Below are 25,142 nucleotides of genomic sequence, written 5' to 3'. Positions count from 1 at the left end.
TTCTTCTAGCAACCCAGTTTTATTGACTGAAAGGGACTCACTCTCCACAAGACACACAGGGTTGAAGGGAAAGCACTGTGAAAACACCTTGAGGACTTCCATAACCATATGTAAACAAAAATCATTGTCCTTGGACAGAAAATGAAATGTTTGATCAACGAGTGTGTGTTTAAAATTGTTATTTCTGTCACCTTTCCCTACTTTGCCTGGTCCCGGGGCAGAGCTCTGCTCAGCTCAGCTCCCTCCTTACCCCTGTTGATTTAATTCGATCAGCCGACCCGCAAACACAGCCAGGGTTCCAATGATGCAGACAAGCATGAAGACTCCAAGGAGGATGTGGTCCATCACCATTGCCACGTACTTCCATTCCTCTGCCGCCTGGGAGAGAGGGAAGCGTCAGATTCCTTGCCATGGACCTTTCAATTCTTGATGTCCATGCTATACATCATCTGTAGGACAACTCTGTTGACATGCCTTGGCTAGTAATATGATCTTTATTTTTAGTGACACACACACACACATACATTACTGAAAGAGACTCGAGCGCTGGTCCATTATTTATAATATTCTATTTTGATTTTGTTTTTCTTGTTATGTGATGCTAAGAATCAAACCTAGATCCTCAGAGTTTGTACACAGAGGTACAAGTCATGCCTTCACTGCCCCCCCCCCTGATTTGTCAAAATTTTTTAAGCAGACTATTCATTTTGTGATGACTTACTAAGCTTTCACCAAGACACATTTTAAATCAGTAGCTGCTTCCTGAATGCCAACATACCAAATTTACCTGTTGGTACTTAAGCATTTGATCATTTAAACCCAGAGGGTGTGTACTTCTTTTTTTTTTTTCATATATATATACCAGAGCACCACTCAGGCCTGGACTATGGTGGTGTGGGGGAATGAACTTGGGACTTCAGAGCTTCAGGCAGGGGAGTCTCTTTGCATAATCACTATGCTATCTGCCCTGCCTTGAGGGTATGGATTTCAAGCCACAAAGCTTACATTGTTGGACTCCTGGTCTGACTTCATAGTCTCCGCGATGTATTTGACGCCCTCGATAGCACTTTTCACATCAGGGTGTTTGATCAGAGGAGAATGGAAGCCCATGGGCGGAGGGCCCGGCTTTCCAGAAATATCAGAAATATCAATGTCTTCTGTAAAAATCTTTTTGTTTTGTTTTTCTCTGGATGGTCTTTTCATTGTGGAGAAGAACATGATATTGGGTATAGTTTCAATAAAAACCTAACGGAAAAGAGATTAATGTGTAATGATTACTGTCAGCAGGGCAAACATCAAACTCAGCTGTGGAATTAGCAGTGTGTCCTTAGACTAGTCATTCAGCTTCCCTGGGTCTCAGCCTCTATGTCCATAAAACAAAAAGGACTTTATTAGATTTCCTAACAGACTCCTTCATACATACCCTGTGGCCTGTCATACATGGCCTATGGTTAACAGGGATGATTCTGTAATGTAAGCAGTTCTCCACTGGAGGGGGCCTGTGTGCAGCCATTGGACTCACCAAAACAGCTAAAGCTAGGCATCAGCTTCTTTGAATGCCACGGGTCCTGATCTCATAGCAAAAGCAAGGACAACCCCCCCCCCTCTTTTGTTTATTTTTCTTCTTCTACTTTGCCTCCAGGGTAATCACTGGGGCTCAGTGCTGGCACTACAAATCCACTGCTCCTGGTGGCCATCTTTTCCATTTTATTGGCTAGGACAGAGAGAAATTGAGATAGGAGGGGGAGATAGAGCAGGGGAGAGAAAGATACCTGTAGACCTGCTTCACTGCTTGTGAAGATTCCCCCTGTAGGTAGAGAGCTGGGGGCTTGAACCCAGGTCTTTCTGCTTAGTACTATGTGCCAACACTCAGCGTCAAGGAAGGGCACTTTCTCTTAAATATATAAAAATATACATAACCTTCCAGTACACAAGCTATCCTGGTATTTTATTTTTTTCCATTTGTTGTTCCTGAAGAAATGCTATTTATGTATTACCAGGAATCTCTCTTTTTCTAATGTTTTATTTATCAGATAGAGACAGAGAGAAACTGAGAGGGAAGGGGAAGCTAGAGAAGGGCAGAGAAAGAGAGACACCTTCAGCATTCTTCACCACTGGTGAGGCTTCTCTGCTGCAGGTGGGGGCTGGGCGTTTGACCCCAGGTCCATGTGCATTCTAACATGTGAGCTCAACTGAGTGCGTCACAGCAGGCCCCTTCTCAGGCATCTCTTAACTGTCTTTGTAGAAACAGGGACTGTTCCTCCTTTAAGAAGAATACACTGCAAGCAGTAGTAGAACTTTTCCATTCTGCACAAAAGACTAGGTTTTAGTGTCTCTGTGTTTTGTTTTGTTTTGTTTTGTTAAATTCAGAAATCTCAGTTTATTATAGGTAATTTATACAAATATAGATGACAGATAGGCTGGAATATCATGCTTCTCTTATTCAGATAGTACCAGAATGGTCACCAAACCTAACAATAGCCCCTTAAGGAATTAAAAGGTACTTAAGTCATATTCCTTGAGTATCAGTGTGCTGTCCTGAAAACCTCTGGTCTCATTTGCTTAAAAGTATCCTTTGAACTCACAGTGAATTCCAGTAAGATTTATAGTAGTTTTCAATCTAGTTTTCGGGGGGGACTTCTTGACCCCAACATCTTTCTGGCAATTTGATTTCTTTGATTTATGAAAAAGACTCAATAAGTTAAAAAATAGTAGTAAATAATAGCAACTTGAGACCAACTCTTTGGTGTACCAAGCTTCTTGTTCTCAGTGTATTACAACATAACCAAAGTGCTACATAGTTACTCTTTTTTAAAAATAATTATCTTTAATTATTTATGTGGATAGATACAGCCAGAAATCAAAAGGGAAGGTAGTGATAGAGAGGGAGAGAGACAGAGAGACATCTGCAGCCCTGCTTCACCACTTGCGAAGCTTTCCCCCTGCAGGTGGGGGCCAGGGGCTCGAACCCAGGTCCTCTGCACTGTAACGTGCACTCAACCAGGTGCACCACCACCCGGCCCCCTACATACTCTTTTAACTTAAATTGTAGATATTTTCTCTGGGGGGAAAAAGAGTTACTTCTCCCTAAAAAGAAAGTGAAAACTCCTTCCTGGAGACCTGGTTGAGCACACATGTTAACCATGCACCAGGACCTGGGTTCGAGCCCCTGGCCCCCACCTGCAGGGGGAAAGCTTTGTGAGTGGTGAAGCAGGGCTGCACATGTCTCTCTGTCTCTCCTCTCTCAATTTCTGGCTGTCTCTAGCCAATAAATAAAGATAATAACAATAAAAAAAAAACAACCTCCTTCCTGCAGCTCAGAATTTCTGGTTCTTAAGTACACACAGTGTTAGAATTCCGCTGACCATATGGAAGGGGAGACATGAGGAAGTCCTGCAGGGAATGAAAGGCCTGTGCTAAGTTTGCCAGCCCTCAGTCGCTCACCTTCCTCACCCACTCAGGCATGACATGGGTGCTGGGGGAGCGGTGGTGCGTGTTGATGATAATCACAGTGATGATGATGGAGGCGATGACAAACACCATGGTGAACAGCATGTACTTCCCAATCAAGGGCACGGCACTGGAGGTGGACGGGATCAGCTCCACAATGACCAGAAGGAACACAGTTAAGGACAGAAGGACAGAGATACTCAGGGTCATCTTCTCCCCTGGACAAATTGAGGAGGGAACAGAGCGCCTGTCAGAGGCTGACTTGCTCCCTTTTTGATCATTATATGTTGAAGAACTAAGCCTCAGTACCACGGTGACTGTACAACTGACCCTAGTTTTGAACTTCATGAGTCTAGTTATACTTATGTACAGATATTTTTCCTGTCCATTGGGTCTTATCTTTATGGAGTCAGACAGCCTTGGATGCTGGTGGTTTCAACTGCAGGGGTCTACCAGAGAATTAGCATAATGGTTATGCAAGAAGACTTTCATAGCTGAGGTTCTAGAGTCCCAGGTTCAGTCCTTGGCACCATCATAAACCAGAGCTGAGCAGTGCTGTGGTAATGAATATAAATAAATAAATAAATAAAACTAGTTCAACTGCTGGTATCTCAACTCTGGGTTCTTCAAAGGTCAATGGTATTTAGAGACAGAGTCTTTAAAATGTAACTAGATTGAAACAGGATCTTGGGGTGGACCTCCATCCAGTATGATTGGTGCCCTTAAATAAGGAAAGATTATAACACACATACATTTAGGGAAGACCGTTGGAGAGTGGAGCAGAGAGCCAGCCATCTTTAAGCCAAGAGGCCTCAGAAGAAACTAGCCCTGAAGAGATCTTCCAACCTTCAGAACTGTGAGAAAAATCACTGTCTGTGACTTAGGTCATGCAACCTGTGGTGCTTTGTTGTGGCAGTCGGGAGGAAACCAATATACCACCAGTACCCAAGGGTGAGCAGAATGGGACTGACATGTCGTAAAAGCATCACTCTGGGGATTTTTTTTTTAAACCAGGGCACTGTTCAGCTCTGGCTTATGGTGGTGCCGAGGATTGAACGTGGGACTTAGGAGCCTCAGGCATGAGAGTAGAGTCTCTTTGCATAACCATTATGCTGTCTACCCCAGATCCTGACATCTTAACTCTGCTGCTGATGAGAGGCCTCATCAGGCATTTCCACCAGAGGTTGCCAAGGAAGAAATAGCTATGTTGTTAGCTCATGTTCCCGACTTCCTCTTCTTGGTAGAAACCAGGAAACCAAGAGGGGTTCTGGGTGGCAAGCTTAGACCTCACAGTAGTTTTTCTGTCACAGCAGAATATCTTAAACCTAAAAGGAAAAAAAAAACACCTCAAATTCATAGTATCGTATTTGTTGCTGGAGATATAACTTAGGAGTGAGCAAGCTAAAAAGACCAAAACTGGGCAAGGATAAAGTTAATGATTTCATATTACTTCCTTTTTCATGTGAGAGGGTGACATATTCTTTTCATATAAAGGTATCAAGTGTCCCTTACCCCCACCTCCTTCTTCAGGCCTATTCATCTCCAGGTGAGCGGTTTCCCAGGACGGTCCTGCTATGGCAGAGAAAAGGGCAGGAGCCGAATGCCACTCGGACTGTGTTCCTTGCATGCGGTCTACCTTTGGGTGTGCTAGAGAATCTTTGGAAAGGACATTCCGTCTCCCTTTGTTTTCTGGAAACCCTTGTGCTGCCTGCTTTTCAATTGTGGGCCCTCCCCCATGCTGCTCCTTTTGGTGCTAGGAGTATAGGGAGGTAAGCAAGAAATTGTCAGTGACAGCTGGTGGGTAGGAAAGTCTTCAACAACCAATAAAGAGAATTATGAATACAAAATATCAATTTAGTTATATATCAAATTTCTTGGTTAATAATGATAATAATAGCTAACATATATCAAGTAGTCTCACTAGTCTACTTTTTTATTACTTTTTAATTATTTCCCTTTTGTTGCCCTTGTTGTTTATTGTCATTGTTGTTGTTATTATTGTTGTTATTGCTGTCATTGTTGTTGGATAGGACAGAGAGAAATCAAGAGAGGAAGGGAAGACAGAAGGGGAGAGAAAGACAACTGCAAACCTGCTTCACCGCCTGTGAAGCGAACCCCCTGCAGGTGGGGAGCCAGGGGCTCGAACCCAGATCCTTATGCTGGTTTTTGCGCTTAGCACCATGTGCGTTTAACCTGCTGTGCCACCGCCCAGCTCCCACTAGTCTACTTTTTAAGGATACAGTATTTTGTGTGCTCTCTCTCTCTCTCTCTCTCTCTCTCTCTCTCTTTCTTTTAAGGTGCTAAGGCATCTGGTTGTTTTAACAAGATACCTTGTTAAAGACTATAGAACCAAAAAGGTTACTTTGAGTAACTATGGTGTTCCCCAGCACAGGAAAGAATGGGAATATTTGACATTAAATTAAAAAAAACAATGCTGGTGGGTGTAGATAGCATAATGGTTATGCAAACAGACTCTCATGTCTGAGGCTCCAAAGTCCCAGGTTCAATCCCCCACACCACTATAAACCAGAGCTGAGTAGTGCTCTGGTAAAAAGAAAGAAGAAAAGAAAAAGAAAAAAAAACTTGCTCCACACATCAGAAGAACACATGCATATCTTCAAAGGCAAGCTCATATGATTTCTTACATGTTGAATTCCTGTATCAGAGTTTAAAGAAGTTACAAGTTCTTTTCTTGAGAAATAATATATTCTTTTTTTTTTCAAATTTTTAAAGATTAATCTAATAAAAGAGAGAGAGAGAGAGGAGAGCACTGCTCAGCTCTGGATCATGGTGGCACAAGGGTTTGAAACTGGGACCTTGGAGTCTCCGGCACACTCGCTTTGTGCTCCGCAAGTTGAGCTGTTTACCCCAGCCCTTTAGAAACAATTTTTTTCTGGGAGTTGGGTGGTAGCACAGCGGGTTAAGCACACGTGGCGCAAAGCACAACGACCATCTTAAGGATCCCGGTTGGAGCGCCAGGCTCCCCACCTGCAGGGGAGTCGCTTCACAGGCGGTATCTTTCTCTCCCCTCTCTGTCTTCCCCTCCTCTCTCCATTTCTCTCTGTCCTAACAACGACGACGACATCAATAACAACAATAACTACAATAACAATTAAAAAAAAGGGCAACGAAAGGGAAAATAAATAAATATAAAAAAACATTTTTTTAAAAATTAAGGAGGGTGATCATTTACAGTGTAGTTAGTTGCTGACACATGGATACAGTATCTTCTCACCTGTGACAGGTCTCTGCAAAACATATTCATTCCCAACTTAGAGCCTTTCCCTCCACCATGTACCAACCTCTTCACTTCCTCCTATCCCCGCCCCCCCCAGCACACACACACACACACACACACACACACACACACACACACACACACACACACCAAGATCTTTGGTGCAACACAAGAACTTAGAAGTTCTAGCACTTTCTCTCTTTAAGAAGTTCCATTTGATTAGAACATACATTTGCATTTGTGAACCTTTGTTTGAAAATAAGCACAATCACCAGCACATACATTTCACAGGGGCAAATTCTGTTTTATTCTCTTGCTCCTGCTACTTGCTCAACAGAGATGTTGAATGTGTGAATGCATAGGCTCTTATTTTTCCCTTGTTGGAAAGTTGTGCTTTGACTTTTGTGGGCTTTAAACTTTTTAGTTTAATAACAGTGTTACCTGTCATAAGCCTGAGGGCCATCTGCATACTCTGCTTTTCCTTACTTGTAACTGCCATAAATTATTTCTGAGCAGTAAAAGTGCTGGCAGACATGTGTACCCTTTACCCCTCTTCTCTCGACTGTTGGTATTTGGTAAAATTATGTCACAGATGTGATTACTCAGTAGGAAGTGTATAATTTGTTCAGGCTGATGTGTAAGAAAGAACTGCCACTTGGCGATTGTGGCCTTGTCTGTAAAGCCACTGCCATCTGGAAAGCTGAGATTCAGAAGCTATTTCCCAATGGCAAACAGTGAGCAAAAAAGGCAGGATCCGAACTGGTCAAAAAAATAAAGTATAAAGCAAGAGATTTCACAGTGACAGTGGCATGAGGAATGTCTCTCATCCATGCCTTAACCCAACACCTTTTATTTTTTATTGATTATTGGATAGAGACAGAGAGAAATTGAGAGGGGAGGGGTGAGAGAGATGGAGAGAAAGACAGACACCTGCAGACCTGCTTCACCACTTATGAAGCTTTCCCCCTGCAGGTGGGGACCAGGGGCTTGAATATTTTTAAAATTTTTTTAATGTTTATTTTCCCTTTTGTTGCCCTTGTTGTTTTTCATTGTTTTTGTAGTTATTATTGTTGTTGTTATTGATGTCGTCTTTGTTGGATAGGACAGAGAGAAATGGGGAGAGGAGGGGAAGACAGAGGGGGAAAGAAAGATAGATACCTGCAGACCTGCTTCACCACCTGTAAAGCAACTCCCTTGCAGGTGGGGAGCCGGGGCTCGAACTGGGATCCTTACTCCGGGCCTTGTGCTTTGCGCCATGTGCACTTAACCCACTGCGCTACAGCCCGACTCCCTAGGAGACCAGGGGCTTGAACCTGGGTTTTTGTGCAGTGTAATGTGCGCGCTCAACCAGGTGCTCCACTGCTTGGCCCCAACCTACCGCTTTGTAAATACTAAGCACATAGCAAATAGGTTTGGGCAGTTATTCACTTTTAACTAAGAAGGAGCTCTGTACGTGCATCTTCAGGGTCATGTTGACATCTACTTGCTGCGTAGTCAGCCCACCTGCAAGTGGACCCTCAGTGACTTTCCCCACTGTCCAGGCATCCTCCTGACCATGGTGACTGGAGTCTATCTGTCTGCATTTATCAGCCTATGATCATTCCTGGCTTTCTTCAAAATAGCAGCATCAGTGTCAGCAATAGCCACGGCAAACGCACCCACCTGAGTCTGTGGGCAGGTAGAACACCAGGCCAGTTAAGAAGGAGAAGAGCAGGCAGGGGATGATGACATTGACGATGAAGTAGAGCGGCAGGCGCTGCATGACGAAGTGGTAGGTGATGTCCAGGTAGGGAGTGGAGGGGCAGCAGGCATAGATCACCCGGTGCTTCCAGCCCCGGGCCTCCTTGATGACCCACTCCCCACTCTCCATGAAGTTGCTCAGATCCGGCTGGTCATTTTCCTGAGTCAATGGAATGAACCTTTAGGTCATAGCCAGGATACCCAGAGAAGGCGCAGGCTTTCAGAACCAGCTCTGATAAAGCAGCTACCCCTCCACAGTCCATCACACATCAGGAGGGATTTTTAGGCCACTTCTGTGTATGGGTCTTGGCTTCTTTCTCTTTAAACAAGGGGAGTTGGACTGTGGGGACTCTCTTTCCCTCTTTACTACACCTTCAAGTCACCTGGGAGTTTTAAAACAAATTGGTGTTCTAGCCACACCCTAGAATGATTAAATCAGAATTCTTGGAGCTGAGCCTAGGCATAGGGAATTCATTTAAGCAGCAGGTGGTTCTCAGATGCCCAGTATCAGGAACCCTCCCCAGGGCTGGCAAATCAGCTCACCTGGGAGGGTGCTTGCTTTGCTCTGCACATGACCCAGGCTTGAGACCAGCACCCACCACACTGGGATGCTGTGTGCTGTGCTGCCTTATCTTCTCTCTCTCTGTTTCTCTCTTTCTGTCTCTTTCTTTCTCTCCATATATATCAGAAAATGTCATGGACATTTCACATGCCTGGACATGTGAAGCCCCAGTGATTGAAAAAAAAAGGAAAAAGAAAAGAAAGAGAGAAAGGGAAGGAGGGAGGAAGGGAGGAAGGGAGGAAGGAAGGAAGGAAGGAGGGCTTCCGGAGGTAGGGCTACAGAGCAGCAGCAGCAGTTGTGTTTCTCTCCTCTCCTCTCCTGGGTCAACTAGGAATACCAAAAGAGACTACCTGGGACTGCAACAAAACAGGACTAGAACGACTTCAGGAACCCAGAAGTCACTGGTGAGTGAAAACACATATGGTTCATGGACAGAGAGGAGCCTAGGGAGAGATTAAGTGGCTGGTAACAGTCCAGCAGATTACCAGTTGAGACACCACCTCCAGTCTGTTTCACCAACAAGGGGACAGCTGAAGGGAGGAGAGGACTCCCCTGAGACTCACCAAATGCAAGTGTGAGTCTCCATTGCTACTGCCCTCAGAATCTGGAGCAGCAGCAGGGAGGCCCTGTGCTAACACCAGAGGACAGAGAACTAACCAGGAAACTCAGGAGAAGATCTACACCTCAGTGGCCTAGCAGTGGGGCTATGAGAGTCTCTTTGCATAACCACTGGATTATCTCTGCCCCACCCTGCTTTATCTCTTGGTCAGAAGTCAGTGATTAAGCTAAGATGTCTACTTATAGTTTAAAAGCCCTCAGGCTCCCATAGCCTACAGGGAAGAAAAAGAACAAAAGAGGCTTTTAGCCACTGAGCTCCAACTCAGGGATTGAAATACTATTGAAACAACTGTCAATTTCCACAACTGTGAACTCTTTCATTACCTTACTTAGACACAAGTCAATCCAGGCAAGAGTGATCAGTAATTTGAAAAGTACTGAGAAACGGACCTCATAACATAGTATATAAAATGGTTAAACCAACAAGAAGAAATACTGGAGAAATGAACCAGGACAAGAGTCCAGCTAACAGCACCTCAAAGGGTGAAGCACAAAATAATGAGGTCAACATCCAAACACTAGTTAAGAAAATAATCACAGTAGTGAGTAAAGAGTTTGAAAGAATTGTCATCAGAAATGCAGAAACAACCAATGTGACCCTGGAAGAAAACACTAATTACCTCAAGGTTATTAGAGAGCTGAAAGCTGAAATAGCTGAGCTAAGAACACAACTGGCTGAACAAGCTAAAACAGTATCAGAACAGGATAACAAAACAAATGAACTCCAGAGAACAGTAGAGGGCAGAGAGAATAGAATAAATGAGGCTGAAGACAGAATTAGCAAGATCGAGGACAAATTAGAGACAACTAAAAAAGAAGGAAGATATCTCAAAAAGAGATTAAGAGATTCTGAAAACAACAACAGAGACCTGTGGGATGACTTCAAAAGAAATAATATACGCATTATTGTCTTACCAGAGGAAGAAAGAGAAGGAGGGGAAGAAAGCATTCTTCAGGACATAATAGCTGAGAACTTCTCTAGTCTAGACAACATAAAAGACATAAAGGTTCAGGAAGCCCAGAGGGTCCCAAACAGAATTAACCCAGACTTAAAGACACCAAGACACATCATGTTTAAAATGGAAAGGAATAAGGATAAAGAAAGGATCTGGAAGGAAGGAAGGGAGGGAGGGAAGGAGGAAGGGAGAGGGGCTATAGAGACAGCATAATGGTACTGCAAAAGATTTTCCTGTCTGAGACTCTGAGGTCCCAGGTTCAATCCCTAATACCACCATAATCCAGAGATGAGCGGTGCTCTGGTCTCTCTGTGTTATCTTTCTCTCTCCATCTCTCTCATTAAAAAATCAATAAAATAGGGAGTTGGGCAGTAATGCAGTGGGTTAAGCACACATGGCGCGAAGTGCAAAGACCAGGGTAAGGATCTTGGTTTGAGCCTCTGGCTCCCCACCTGCAGGGGAGTCGCTTCACAGGCAGTGAAGCAGGTCTGCAGGTGTCTATCTTTCTCTCTCCCTCTCTGTCTTCCCCCTTCTCTCCATTTCTCTCTGTCCTATCCAACAATGATGACATCAATAACAACAATAACTACAACAACAATAAAAACAACAAGGGCAACAAAAAGGAAGCAAATAAATATTTTTAAAACATCAATAAAATATGTAGGGGTAGAAAGCATAATGGTATGCATATAGATTCTAATGCCTGAGGGTCTGAAGTCCCAGATTCAATCCCCCACACCATCATAAAACAGAGCTGGGTAGTGCTCTGGTAAAAAACAAGAAAGAAAGAGAGAAAGAGAGAAAGAAAGAAAGAAAGAAAGAAAGAAAGAAAGAAAGAAAGAAAGAAAGAAAGGAGGGAGGGAGGGAGGGAAGGAAGAAAGGAAGGAAGGAAGGAAGGAAGAAAGAAAAAAAGAAAGAAAGAAAGAAAGAAAGAAAGAAAGAAAGAAAGAAAGGAAGAAAGAAAGAAAGAAAGAAAGAAAGAAAAAGGAAAAGAAAGGGGGCCAGGTTGTGGCGCACCTGGTTTAGCGCATGTATTACAATGTGCTGGGGTTCAAGCCCTCAGTCCCCACCTGCAGGGGGAAAGCTTTACGAGTGGTGAAGCAGGGCTGCAGGTGTCTCTCTGTCTCTCTCCCTATCACCCCCTCCCTCTTGATTTCTGGATGTCTCTATCCAGTAAATAAAGGTAATAATAAAAAACTGTTAAAAAAAATAAAAGAAAGAAAGAATAAAATACTTTTAAAGAAAAGAAAAATTAAAGAAATTAACTTGCCAACTCATCAAGAACCATCAGATAATACCCACATGTCCCACCCATGTTGAGAGTCTCGGACTGATTCTTGAGGGGCAGAATTGGAGACCCGAATCGCGTCTTTTTGGCTCCAACCTCCCCAGGTGAGCTCACCACCTACCGGGTTGATGGCCACCACAGAGCCATCATAGGTCCAGGTGCCCAGCTTCATGCTGCAGTTCTGTTCATCAAAGGGAAAGTGGGTGACGATGATCTCACAGTAGCTTTTGAAGATGGCGGGAGGTGTCCACGTGATGTGGCCAGTGTAGTCCAGAAGCACTTTGGTGAACTTGACAATGGCAAAGTCACCATCTGCACTACAATTGGAACAAAAGAGGAATGAGGATGAGCCTTGGGTTCAGCTCAGGGCTGTTAAGTGCAGACAGCTGTTGTTCATTATTCGGGTGCTAATTATAGATGCTTTCTTTCAAGTAATAACTTTTTTTAAACCCATAGAAATGTTTCTCAGGTTTGTCTTACAATAATATTTATTGGGGTGCTTATTTAAAACATAGATTCCTGAGCACCATTTGATGCTAAATCAGAATACCTGGGAATCTACTTTTTCAAGACATCAACCACCATTGTATCTGATTTTTTTTTATCTTTCTTATCCTCAGTGGTATTTGTCATCTTAATTTCTATCTATTCCATGCTCTAATATACTTTGAAGATTTTCTGGAAGTGGGGAGACCCGGGATGATTAGCTTTTCTGTTTAAAACCCAGAAGTTTAATTGAAAACACCTCCAGAGGTTCAGTACTGGGATAACCAGCTCAAGAAGGGTCTGCTCTCTTTCAGAGAATTATTTAAAACTCAGTGGGATGGGTTCACAAGCTCAGATGCCACTGAGGCCAGGTGGATAGGAATGAGTGAAGGTGTGAACCTGTGTGAAGGGAGAGAGAGAGAGAGATGGAGAGAGAGAGAGAGAGACTGACTCCTGCAATATTATCTCACTGCTTATGAAGCATTCCCCTGTAGGGAGAGACCAGAGGCTTGAACCCAGGTCCCTGCACATTGTAATATATGCACTCAACTAAGTGTACCACCATCCAGCTCCCAGAATCTAGTTTGTTTTTTTTAATCCAATTTTTCCATATTTTTGAATGTAGAATTGTACTAAGAAGGTTATTTTTAAAAACCCAGACTTTAATATGTAATTTCCCAGTTTTCAAAATGCTGGCAATAATTTCTCAGGAACAGCTTCCCAAAGCATAGTACATAGTAACAAGCCAACTCTGCAGTATTCAGTGGACAGTCCCATAAACAACTGTGTCCTTGACTGAGAGAGAGCAGGGCATTGCAATAGGTGTCTGGCAGGTGGACTGGGGTCTGGCTCAGTCAGTGGACTTTCAAGGAAGGTCAGAGGCCATGTACTGCTGATCACTTCACAAATGAAGACATTTCCTTCTCATTAATATTGTTCTCCTGGAAATGGAGATGGGGCTCTGTCCAGATAAATATATGGCTGTGGACCTTCACAAAAGAGCCCCAATGAGGGCTTGGGCAGTGGTGCACCCAGTTGAATGCACACATTATCATGTAAGGACCTGGGTTCAAGTTCCTGGTCCCAAGTCCCTGTTCCCTACCTGCAGTGGGGAAGCTGTAGGTATCTGTATGTCTGTCTATCTTATCTATTTCTCAATTTGTCTATCCTATCAAATACAAAGTTAATAAATTAATTAATTTTTTAATTAAGTTTTTATTTATTTATTTTCCTTTTTGTTGCCCTTGTTGTTTAACATTGTTGTGGTTATTAGTGTCATTGTTGTTGGATAGGACAGAGAGAAATGGAGAGAGGAGGAGAAGACAGAGAGGAGGAGAGAAAGACAGACACCTGCAGACCTGCTTCACCACTTGTGAAGCGACTCCGCTGCAGGTGGGGAGCCGGGGGCTCGAACTGGGATCCTTACGCAGGTCTTGGTGATTTGCGCCACGTGCGCTTAACCTGCTGCGCCACCGCCCGACTCCCAAATTAATTAATTTTTAAAATATAATAAAAGAGCCTCAAAGATCCAAAGCTCCAAGGACCAAGTTTCTCCTTTTAAGCAGGTAAAATGAATTTTTCTCTGCAGCCAGCACTGTCTGGTGAATCTGTCAAAAGGGTAGGAGTCTCTTCTTTGGTCACCTCAGGCTTTTACTAGAAGAGAAACTTAACACAAGATGCTCTGTTTTATCAGCATATTTATCTGAAAAGGTCATAAAAATGATTGGAAGGGAGTCGGGCAGTAGTGCAGTGGGTTAAGTACACATGGCGCGAAGCTCAAGGACCAGTAAGGATCCTGGTTCAAGCCCCCTCTCCCCACCTGCAGGGAGTTGCTTCACAAGTGGTGAAACAAGTCTGCAGGTGTCTATCTTTCTCTCTCCCTCTGTTTTCCCCTCCTCTCTCCATTTCTCTGTCCTATCTAACAATGACGAGATCAGTAACTACAGCAATAAAACAACAAGGGCAACAAAAGGAAATAAATAATAATTTTTAAAAAATTTTAAATGGATAATTTGGCTCAAAGTCATATCCCAGGCATAACTGGAAAATATTGGAAGAGAATCAGAGTTGGGGGAGGGTGGGCCTGACAGAGTATCATTTCCTTTCGCAGACCCTCAACGCCTTCCGGTGAGTCTGTTCCATACGCAGCACAGCCTGCAGGCCCCAGGCCCCGCTTGCACTGCCTGGTGTCAGCTGGCCAGGCCTCCAGGCTGGTGGCAAATGCTCCTGCCTGGGAAGGATGCTCTTTGAAATGCACATTCCCTGACAAATGAAGGGCGTAGGATAATGAAATGTGTCATTAAAGCAGAGCGTCTTGAATCACATTATCATCTCACAACATGCAGTCTTGTCACCGAGCCCGGTGGAGGGGCTCTGCAGGCACCCAGGCCATCAGCACCACACCATGTCCTGAGAAGCCATAAGCATTCGTATCCAACAAGCTGAGCGTTTCCACCTATTGGTGGGAAAGACATCTTTGGCTGAGGAGCTTGGTTATAAAAAGTTGGGCTTCCTTGGATAGTTGGGAGATATATATATATATTTCAGGAGCTCCTGGGAACTCAATGTTCCTCACCCATCAGCCCTGACTCAGTTTGGCTCTGATAATTGTTTCTATTCATAACATAAGTCGCCATATGGCACCTCTTGTCAACTTGGCTCTTGGTTTTTAGGGGTTGTTTAATGTTAACAGCGGTGAGAAGCATACTGAGCATGGCAGCCCCTCTGTGAGGGCCCCTGGTCTCCCCCTCCCCTCAGATGTACCCCTTCCCAGCCTGTCTGTTTTGCTTACTTGTTATAGAGAACAAGGTCTGGTCGCCAGATCTTTTCAGAGGGGATGTGGATTTTTTTCACGCCGCCATAGTCATCTGGATTCCATTTTAGGTTGTAATCTACCCATTGCTAGAATGAAGACGTTCTATTAAAGAAAATATCAAAACACTACAAAAAATAATAATCTTGGCTTATCAAGAACTGTGACAGGCATGGTGATTCAGATTTTGACAAAAATTGTGCTCCAGTAGGAAAAGTTTGATTCAGAATTCAGCTTTCACTTTGGTAAGCAATAACATTCAACAAAAAGCTTTTATAGCACTGACTTTTTTTTTTTTTTTGACAGACAGCAGGTACTATTCTAAGTACTTGCATTAGTCAAGAAAACAGACACTTCCAAATTGGCTACAGGAGTCCCACGCCACATTGCCCAGGCCTGCAAAGGAGAGTGACCCTGTTGTAAATACTGACTTTCAAGCAGGCAACATTTAAAAAAATTTATTTATGTTTTTTCTGCTTTGTAAAAGCTGTTTTTGCCCAATATAGCAAATGTGATGAACACAGTGTTATGGTGAGTTGTATCTCCTCAACTTCATATGTGGCAGACCCAATCCTAATCTCTAGTATGTAACAGTGTTACAGTATTTGAAGGTAGGGCCTTTTCTTTTTTCTATTTCCTCTATTACCACCAAGGTTATCACTGGGGCTGGTTTCCGACACAGTGAATCCACTGCTCCCAGCAGCCTTCTCTCTCTGTCTCTCTCTCTCTCTCGTTCTAGTTTAATAGGTCAGAAAGAAATTGGAAGGAGGAGGTAGAAAGAGAGAGAGGAAACACGCACCTAAAGCACAGCTTCGCTGCTTGTGAAACTTCCCTCTGTAGGTGGGGCTGGTGGAGTTTGCTTGAACCCAGGGCCTTTTGGCTTGGCAATGTACACACTCTATAGGCTGTACAGGGTGTGCCACTACCGGATCCCTGAGGATAAGGTCTTTACAGAGGTAATTAAGCTAAAACACAGTCATTTAGTGGTGATTTAATCCAGTACGACTACTGGCATGTCCTTTTAAGAAGAGAATGTTTGAGGACGGTGATACGTCAGTTAATGGAGAATGCCTGTGGACATGAAGACAGACAACTACACAAAAGCGTGGGGCCTGCACAGATTCCTCCTCACCGTCCCTAGAAGGAGCCAACTCCATCCACACCTTGGTTTTGAACTTTTGGCCCCAAGGACTGTGACACACTACACTGCTCTTGATGGCCACATTTTAGCTAACAACCTAACACACAGACAGTGCACATCATCAAAAACAAATGAGCAAACAAACATGATCCCACCACCACAGAACATCTACTTTCAACATTGTGGTGTATATCCCTGTTACACAAAAGATTTCTTCTGGGTCTAGGTTAAAATTTAAGGTGAATAAAAACAAGATGGCAACACAGAGATGTCTAGCTGGGTTACCTGTTTGAGACGAACGTTGGTTGTCACAATCTGGTTTACTTCATCCTGAAAAAAAGGTTAGGAGTTTAGGAGGCAGAGAGGGGAGTGTAGGGTAGGGACACTTCAGGTGAGAGGTGCAGGGACGAGGGGAGGCTAGAATGCTTTTGCTCACCACATTAATGAGCTGGATCAACTGCAGGCCCACAGTGACCTCCACAGCCTGGCGGTGGTCCTCCACAGGCCGTACCACACTGTTGTAGTCTTCAAACAACTTGGCTACCAGACGGGTCTCATGTTCAGAGCCAAGGATGAGGCCAGCTGAGAGAGAAAATAGCACTCGTGCTGTCAGAGGCTCTTCCCCACCTTCCACAAGCACTTACGTGAGTAACTGGTGTGGCCAGCCAGTGGAAGGTCAGTGGGAGACATGCAGTTCTCCTCGTGAAGGGCTCCCAAATGCCATTATTTATGCCTTAAATCCCTTTCCAGGAACAGCTGTTATGTGGCCCCTTCTCAGGCATCAGTGGAACATACCAAGTTACCAGGACACTTGTATTTCAGACAGATGACATTCCTTTTTTTTTTTAAAAGATTTTATTTATTTATTAATGAGAAAGATAGGAGAGAGAAAGAAGCAGACATCAGTCTGGCACATGTGCTGCCGGGGATCGAACTCAGGACCTCATGCTTGAGAGTCCAAAGCCTTATCACAGCGCCACCTCCCGGACCACAGATGACATTCCTTAATACAGCTTCTGGATGAAGTTTGCTAAGAATGGGCACATAAGAAAAAAGAAAGGAGAGTCGAGTGGTAGCACAGCGGGTTAAGTGCACATGGCACAAAGCACAAGGACCAGTGTAAAGATCCCGGTTCGAGCCCTCAGCTCCCCATCTGCAGGGGAGTCACTTCACAGGCAGTGAAGCAGGTCTGCAGGTGTCTATCCTTCTCTCCCTCTCTCTGTCCTCTCCTCTCTCTATTTCTCTCTGTCTTATCTAACAAAGATGACATCAATAACAACAAGAATAACTACAACAACCATGAAAAAACAGGGGCAACAAAAGAGAAAAATCAATACAATAAACAATTTTAAAAAGAAAAAAAAGACTCACATAAAAGTTGGCCAGTCTCCTTTTTTAAATAAAAATAAATAAATAAATAAATTTTTAAAAGTTGGCCTCAGAATTTCAGTCTGGTCACAGAGTAATAAGAGATCAGCTGGGCTGGTCTCAGAGCTCATGATGCCAAGAACAATAAAAATAAATAAATAAATAAATAAATAGATAAAAAGACGCTGTCATCACTGAGAGGGAAGAGAATCTGAAGAACACTAAGCAGGTCAGGTGCTATTTCCCTTATCTGAGAATAATAATAATAACTACAACAATAAAAAACAACAAGGGCAACAAAAGGGAATAAATATTTTTTTAAAAGATATATAAAACACCAATTGTAGAACTCGACAGTGGTATTTTCATATAATTTATATATATATTTTATTAAAAATATTTATTTATTTTCCCTTTTGATGCCCTAGTTGTTTTATTGTTGTAGTTATTATTATTGTTATTGATGGTGTTGTAGTTGGATAGAACAGAGAGAACAGTAGAGAGGAGGGGAAGACAGAGAGGGGGAGAGAAAGACACCTGCAGACCTGCTTCACCACCTGTGAAGCAACTCCCCTGCAGGTGGGGAGCCAGGGGCTCAAATCAGGGTCCTTACGCCGGTCCTTGTGCTTTGTACCATGTGCGCTTATCCCACTGTGCTACCACCTGACTCCCATAATTTATATTTTATCATGATTTTTTTAAAAAAAATATTGCTTTTGTGTCTATGTCCCAGAGTTAAGTTGCTAAAACAGAAAAAAATTGAGTTTGGAAATCCTAGATGGAGCATGATGGAGTCCTGAGAACTTACTACATTTCACTCAGGGTAGAGAATAATACCATCCAATACTCAGAGCCCAAGGCCCTCTTATGTCCAATGTCATGTGATCCTTACCAGCTCTCCACTGAGGCAAGTAAGCAGGAAGGCATTCTCCCCAGAGGATCTAGAGGTCAGATTATCCTTCCAAGGCCATGCAACTGGGGCAAAGTTCAGGTTAGAACTCTGTCATTCTGCTCTGCCCTCTTGTTCTAAACCATAATGTTATAAATATGCTGTGCACTGTCCTGGAAACTGCACAAGGTCAGGCACCATGATTCGTATGAGAAAATGTGTTCCAGATTCCAACAAGTGCCTTAGGGAGGATCTTTGTAATTCAAGCCTTCAGTGGACTGGAGATTGACTGCTCAGGTTTGGGAGAGGAAGTAGATACAGGATCTGTTTACCCTGACTCCGGTAACCAGATCTCCCACTTCCGTGGGGTTATTTACTAAGACCACCATCCCTTTACCCTGGGCCAAGATAACTTTAAAAACTGAATTGGTAAGGTGCCTTCCCTTTTTTCCCTGAGAATGTTAACCTCTATGACACATTATTACTTTTATTATCTTTATTTTTGGAATGTAAGTTTGGGAGAGTCTGCCCCCCAAAATAGTTAAGTAAAATATACTTTTACTGTTTTTATTAATGGTGAAAAATAATAGCTAACAGCCAACTTGTTGTGTGTCAGACACTCTTTCCATGTGTTTTATAGCTAGGCTGGCAACTTCAGTCCTCATAACTGTGTATGGTGGTCTTATTTATTTATTTATTTATTTATTTACCAGAGCACTGGTTTATGGTGGTGCGGGGGACTGAACCTGGGACTTTGGAGCCTCAAACATGAGAGTCCGTTTGCATAACCATTATGCTCTCTACCCCTGCCCAGTGGTCTTATTTTTGCCCTCACTTTACAGATGGGGGACTTGAGACAGAAGTTAAATGACTTACCCAGGTTTCATAAAAGTTGGAACCAGCATTGAAGCTCTACACCTATGCTTTCAAATTATTATTTCTCAGCCAGAACTTTGGATCAGTTTGAAGCAACCAGTATTATGCCATGAGTCCAAATGTGTGTTTCCATTATTCCATATTCCATATGATTATTCCATATTATTAAAGATCCTGTATTCATATTAGCTTTTTGAAGCTGTATACCAATCCTACCAGGTAGATCTTTATTTCTAAAGTAGAAATGTGAAAATTGAGGTTTAGATAGTTAAGAAATGTATCCATGGCTAGTTAGGTTCCCCAGCTAGTTAGAGATGGATAAAGGAGGCAGACTGATACCAGGGCCTCATTGCCTTACCATCTTTGGGAAGGCAAATGTATCATTTCCATTCAGAGTTTTGAAACTTTCAGTCTAGCTTAAATATTTTCATTATTGCCTCCTTGGACTCTATGTAGGCAACGCCTGACCTAGCCTACCTCTTCATAACAAGTTTCCAGTTTTCTTAACCCCAAAGAGTCCAGGAGCATTTAAGTTACACAGCCATGCGGAGCTTCCGCAAGTGTGTCCCTGAACCCAGCTGCACTCCAGGACTCCTCAAGGGAATGTGCTGCTCAGAGATCCACTCATTACAGTTGACGCACTGAGTCTTTGGACCAGAGCGGCCTGTCCTGAATGCTCTTCTGTGCTGGGCCACATGCAACCCAACGGGCAATCAGCACCAGGCATGAAGAACTGAGTGCCCTGGCCACTAAGTTTGAAACTATTACTTTAGCATTACTCTGAGATGCTTAATTTTCAATGTCTGGGTTTTTCTCCCAGCTTGAAGCGAAGAACCTACTATAAAGCAATGGACAAAGCAGATGGTTGGCATTATGTAGCAGGGAAACTATGCAGGCCAAGCCAATGTTCCACTAAAGAGGATTGTGAACTCAGACACTGTCAGCATTCCACTGACATTCACTTCCTCCTCCCCACCCTCTTCAGTAATAAGGGGGCTTTGTTCCTTCCGTAATGAATTTCTAAGCAATTTCCAAGGAGGTCTCTATTTCTTAAATTGAGCTTATTGGAATTCCTTGAATTTTTTCCTCCCCAAATCTAGGTAAGGTGGTACGAATTTACAGGGCTTGAAGTCAGAATTCAATGAGTCTCTTTCTAATTCCAATATAATCTGAAGAGCTGGACCAGTTCCTCATGGTTTCAATGAATCGCAGTAAATGTTTTCTTAAAATGACAGGGAGGAAATTAGCCAACATGCAGACTAGCAAATGTTTAATAAATAATAACAAAGTCTCTTTTTAGCAAAGTCTTACTGGTAGTCTTTATTCACAAGGTATAAAGATATAAATACAAAGATATATATGGGCCCTGGGTCAGGTAGATGGTGATAAATAGTTAATTTTATTCATAGAATTTTTTCAAGAATGGGAGCTACTCTTTGACCTAATCCAACTTTCTAGCCTTTTTCTCTACTCTGACACTATTTTCTCAACAATATATCCAACTTCACGTTAGCTGTCAAATTCAAGCAAAAACTACCAGAGCCGTGGGCCCCTAGAAACATGCCTAAAATGGACTTCCTAGATTTCTTCTACCCTATGATCCCTAACCTCATCTGCTCTGTTCCTATTTTTGGTTCCTGTTCGTTAACCATTTTGTCTTGTTTTATATCCTGCCATCTCCCAGACACCAAGTTGCAGTAAAAAGGGGGCTTTGTTCCTTCCATAATGAATTTCTAAGCAATATCCAAAGAGATCTCTATTTCTTAAATTGGGCTTATTGAAATTCCTTGTATTTTTTGCTCCCAAAATCTAGGTAAGGTGGCAAGATATGTATATAACCTATTATTATTTCATCCTGACTTCACTGAGCATGCAGACCTCACCAATGTGTCCAGGAACCTCACCTCTCCAGAGCTCTACCCGACTAGGAAGGGATGGAAACTGGCCAGGGGTATGGATCCACCTGCCAATGCCCACATCCAGCAGAGAAGCAATTATAAAAGTCAGAGCTCCTACCTTCTGCACCCCGAAACAACTTCAATCCATAATTCCAGTAGGGGAGAAATGATAGGAGGAAGAGGAAAAGAGGGCTCTGAACTGCAGCTCCATCAGGACCCGGAGAGAGAGGAAGAAAAAGGGAGGGACGTTTGGATGTAGTAAGAGGGTCATGAGTGCCTTGGAGGGGAAGAAAGGACTGGCCCTGGAAGAAAAGGGGGCAGTTATGTACAAATTCAGATAGCTGTAGAGATGACAGTTAACCCTTGTCTACAACCTTAGGAGATCTGCTGTGGCTTGCAATGGAGGGACCAGGGATTCAAAACTCTGGTGGTGGGAACAGTATGGAATTATAACCCTGTTGATATGTAATTTTATAAATCAATATTTAATCACTAGTAAAATTAAAAAATATATTTGTAAAACATTCACTTTGTGTAAAGCATTGTTTTAAGAGCTCTGAGATATTCAGAGGCAAACTTGAACCAGTCTTTCTACCATCATACAGATTAACATTTGTCCTTTACATACATTATTCTGGACTTGATACTCTGTTAGAAAGGTAGCAATGAGGGGTGGGTTGGGGGGAGGGTTCAGGTCCTGGAACATGATGGCAGAGGACCTAGTGGGGGTGTATTGTTATGTGGAAAACTGGGAAATGTTATGCATGTACAAACTACTGTATTTACTGTCAACTGTAAACCATTAATCCCCATTAAAGAAATAAAAGAAAGAAAGAAAGAAAGAAAGAAAGAAAGAAAGAAAGAAAGAAAGAAAGAAAGAAAGCAATGAAGCACTTGGGATTCTGGGAATGGAATCAAAGAAAAAGTCACAATAAAAGATACTACATAGGGGTCAGGCAGTGGCAGACCCAGCAGAGCACACACATTGCCATATGCAAGGACCAGGGTTCAAACCCCCAACTGCCACCTGCAGAAAAGAAGCTTCACAAGCAGTGAAGCAGTGCTACAAGTCTCTCTTTCTCTCTCTCTCTCTCTCTTCCTCTCTCTCTCTCTGTCCCTCTCTCTCTTTCTCCCTACCTCCCCTATCCCTCTCAATTTCTCTCTGTCTCTATAAAAGAAATATTGAAAGAAAGAAAGAAAAAAAGAAAGAAAGAAAGAAAGAAAGAAAGGAAAGAAGGAAGGGAGAGAGGGAGGGAGGGAGGGAGGGAGGGAGGGAGGGAGGGAGGAAGGAAGGAAGAAAACTGCTAGGAGCAGCGGATTCATCATGCAGGCACCAAGCCCCTGTGATAACCCTGGCAACATTTTTTTTAAGACACTATATAAATAGAGCAAAGATAATTCTGTGTTAACGTGGAAAAAAAGTGTCTTGGTATGAATGATAAATTTGCCCACAAAGGACTGATTCTTAGTAAGGGAATCAGCCTCTCGGTGTTCTTGTTACATCACACTAGTCTAATCTGGTCCAAGGAGGATTACCCCACCAGGTAAAGCAAAAGGAGTCTTGTACTGTTAGAGACACCTCAGGACATGCTGATCTCCAGCTGGTGCTGCGTCTCTTACTGCTTTTGGCCATTTAAGGCTGCACTTTCTGACTGTGCACATAAAAATAGTGCTTCCAATTGACCACATTCCAAAATTCAGTGACTTTGGGCAGATCAATAAATGGCCATTTCTATATAGGAAAAAAAACCTGAAGAAATTAGATTGCTTCATCCAGTTCTAAATGTCTATCAACAGTCCATATGAATTAATGCCAGCAACTCTAAGTTCTATCTAGAAAGACACTATGGTTTAAAAATAGCTAGGCACATATTTGTTGCGGTCCTAGATGTACTGAGAGCTTTTAAGGATTTGGATATGTGAATCACTGGAGGATTTTTATTGAGTGCAGTGTTTGCAAACATAAGCACAGACACACACACACCAGCACCACTACCAGGCCAGCTTGGCTTACATCATGTCCAAATCTCACAGGCTAGAATTCATCTGAGTTTGGGCTATTTCCTACAACTCTGCTATTGAGAAAAGCTAATAATAATGCTCTTTGTCTCTTTTGCCTAGTAGGTTTGGTGTTTGCCAGAGCAATTTAGAAAGGAGAAACCGCAGAATGTCAGTGGCCTGTTTTTCTTAGTTGGAATGATGTCACTAGTAAACCTTCACATGAAGCAATCAGCAAGCATCTCCTGTTTCCCTCTACCGGAAGCCTGGGATTCAGAATAGTGTTTCAGCTGCGGTGTGGGGACACATTCCAGAGATGAATGCAGGCCAAGGGCTGTGCAAAGACTTTATACTTTCAACTTAAACCCATTCTACCTACATGTGGCAATGCTCTTAAAAAAAGAAGTAGTGGGAGTCGGGTTATGGGCATGTGGTGCAAAGCACAAGGACCAGTGTAAGGGTCCCAGTTTGAGTCCCCAGCTCCCCACCTGCAGGGGAGTCGCTTCACAGGTGGTGAAGCAGGTCTGCAGGTGTCTGTCTTTCTCTCCCCCTCTCTGTCTTCCCCTCCTCTCTCCATTTCTCTCTGTCCTATCCAACAACAACGACATCAATAACAACAATAATAACTACAACAATAAAACAACAAGGGCAACAAAAGGGAATAAATAAATAAATATTTTTTTAAGTAGCATGACTTTATAAGAACTTTTTTTAACTTTTGAAAGTTAACACATTATAAAATGTGTCATCTCTTATGGGTAGTTTAGTTACAATTATTAATAAGTTTCTCCCTCTACCACATGTAGCTGTCAATCATCCTCTTGTGATCAGAATTCTCTAAAACAATAAGTTAATGTATTAATCACATTGTGATTATAACTGTTCTAACTCCAGAGAACTATTTATATATGAAATCAGCCCCAAGGTGATGGTAGGAATACTAATGTTGATTCTATGGGAGAGCTTGATCCATGATGGAGGGATAAAAATTTATCAGCTTCTTTTTCTTTTTTCAGTTGTATTTCCCTTTTTTTTTTAATTTGGGGGGATGAATGGTTTACAGTCAACAATAAAATACAGTCATAAAAATCAAATACAGTAGTTTGTACATGTGTAACATTTCTCAGTTTTCCACGTAACAATTCAACCCCCTCTAAATCCCCCTCTGTCATCATGTTCCAGGATCTGAACTCTCCCCCAACCCCAGAATCCTTTACTTTGGTGTAATACACCAAACCCAGTCCAAATTCTGCTTTGTATTTCCTTTTCTATTTTTAAATATATATATACATATATATTTATTTATTGAGTCAGGGAAGGAGAGGAAGAGAGAGAGAGACAGAGAAAGAGAGAGAAAGAGAGAGAGAGAGAGAGAGAGAACTGAGCATCACTGGCCCAGCATATGTGGTGTTGAGGATCAAAGCCTGAGGCTTCAGATGTGCAAGTCCTATGATCTACCTACGGGGTCACCTGCCCCATTACTTAGCTCCAATCTGTGGATAACACAAAAAGAAATCTCTTCACTCACAAGCCCAGTCAAGCCATCATGGATGAGAAACTAACAGAGCAGCTTTTGGCAGATGACACCCTGATGTTGTTTGGGTTCCCACTCATCAAAGAAGCAAGACACTAATGTGGGAGTTTCTGGAAGTTTTGCCTCAAAGAAGAATCCCCCAATCCCATCACTTACCTAAGCAGAGCTCCACAAGCAGGAGCAGCAGCCGGGGCTCCATGGGCTGTGGGCACTGGTATGGACTGGTGGCAGAGTGGTGGCCTGTGCTGCTTGCAGGCCGGAACTGTTTGGCTGGAGGCTTGGCTACCA

General features: G+C 42.9%; 1 protein-coding gene across 1 annotated transcript; it reads right to left on the bottom strand.

Moving 5' to 3' along the window:
• On the bottom strand, positions 1 to 25,142 carry CHRNA1 (cholinergic receptor nicotinic alpha 1 subunit). Its single transcript, XM_007537522.2, has 9 exons — positions 25,011 to 25,142; positions 16,728 to 16,873; positions 16,577 to 16,621; positions 15,130 to 15,239; positions 11,974 to 12,169; positions 8,351 to 8,588; positions 3,445 to 3,668; positions 1,006 to 1,245; positions 1 to 378 (listed from the first exon to the last, which is right to left on the bottom strand). Exons 1-9 carry the CDS (start codon positions 25,051 to 25,053, stop codon positions 247 to 249), a joined length of 1,374 nt encoding a protein of 457 aa, XP_007537584.1. The 5' UTR covers positions 25,054 to 25,142; the 3' UTR covers positions 1 to 246.

This window comes from Erinaceus europaeus, chromosome 18, assembly GCF_950295315.1.
Source record: "Erinaceus europaeus chromosome 18, mEriEur2.1, whole genome shotgun sequence".
Lineage (NCBI taxonomy): Eukaryota > Metazoa > Chordata > Mammalia > Eulipotyphla > Erinaceidae > Erinaceus > Erinaceus europaeus.
This window is presented reverse-complemented; position numbering and strand designations above follow the sequence as displayed.

What these genes read in the sequence shown, in the direction of transcription:
- CHRNA1 (XM_007537522.2), bottom strand. Translation starts at nt 25,053, where the DNA reads ATGGAGCCCCGGCTGCTGCTCCTGCTTGTGGAGCTCTGCTTAG. An exon ending in CCAACGTTCGTCTCAAACAG is followed by an intron (nt 15,240 to 16,576) that starts GTAACCCAGCTA and finishes TCTTCATTCTAG; the next exon opens with CAATGGGTAGATTACAACCT. An exon ending in CTACCTGCCCACAGACTCAG is followed by an intron (nt 3,669 to 8,350) that starts GTGGGTGCGTTT and finishes CAATTTGTCCAG; the next exon opens with GGGAGAAGATGACCCTGAGT.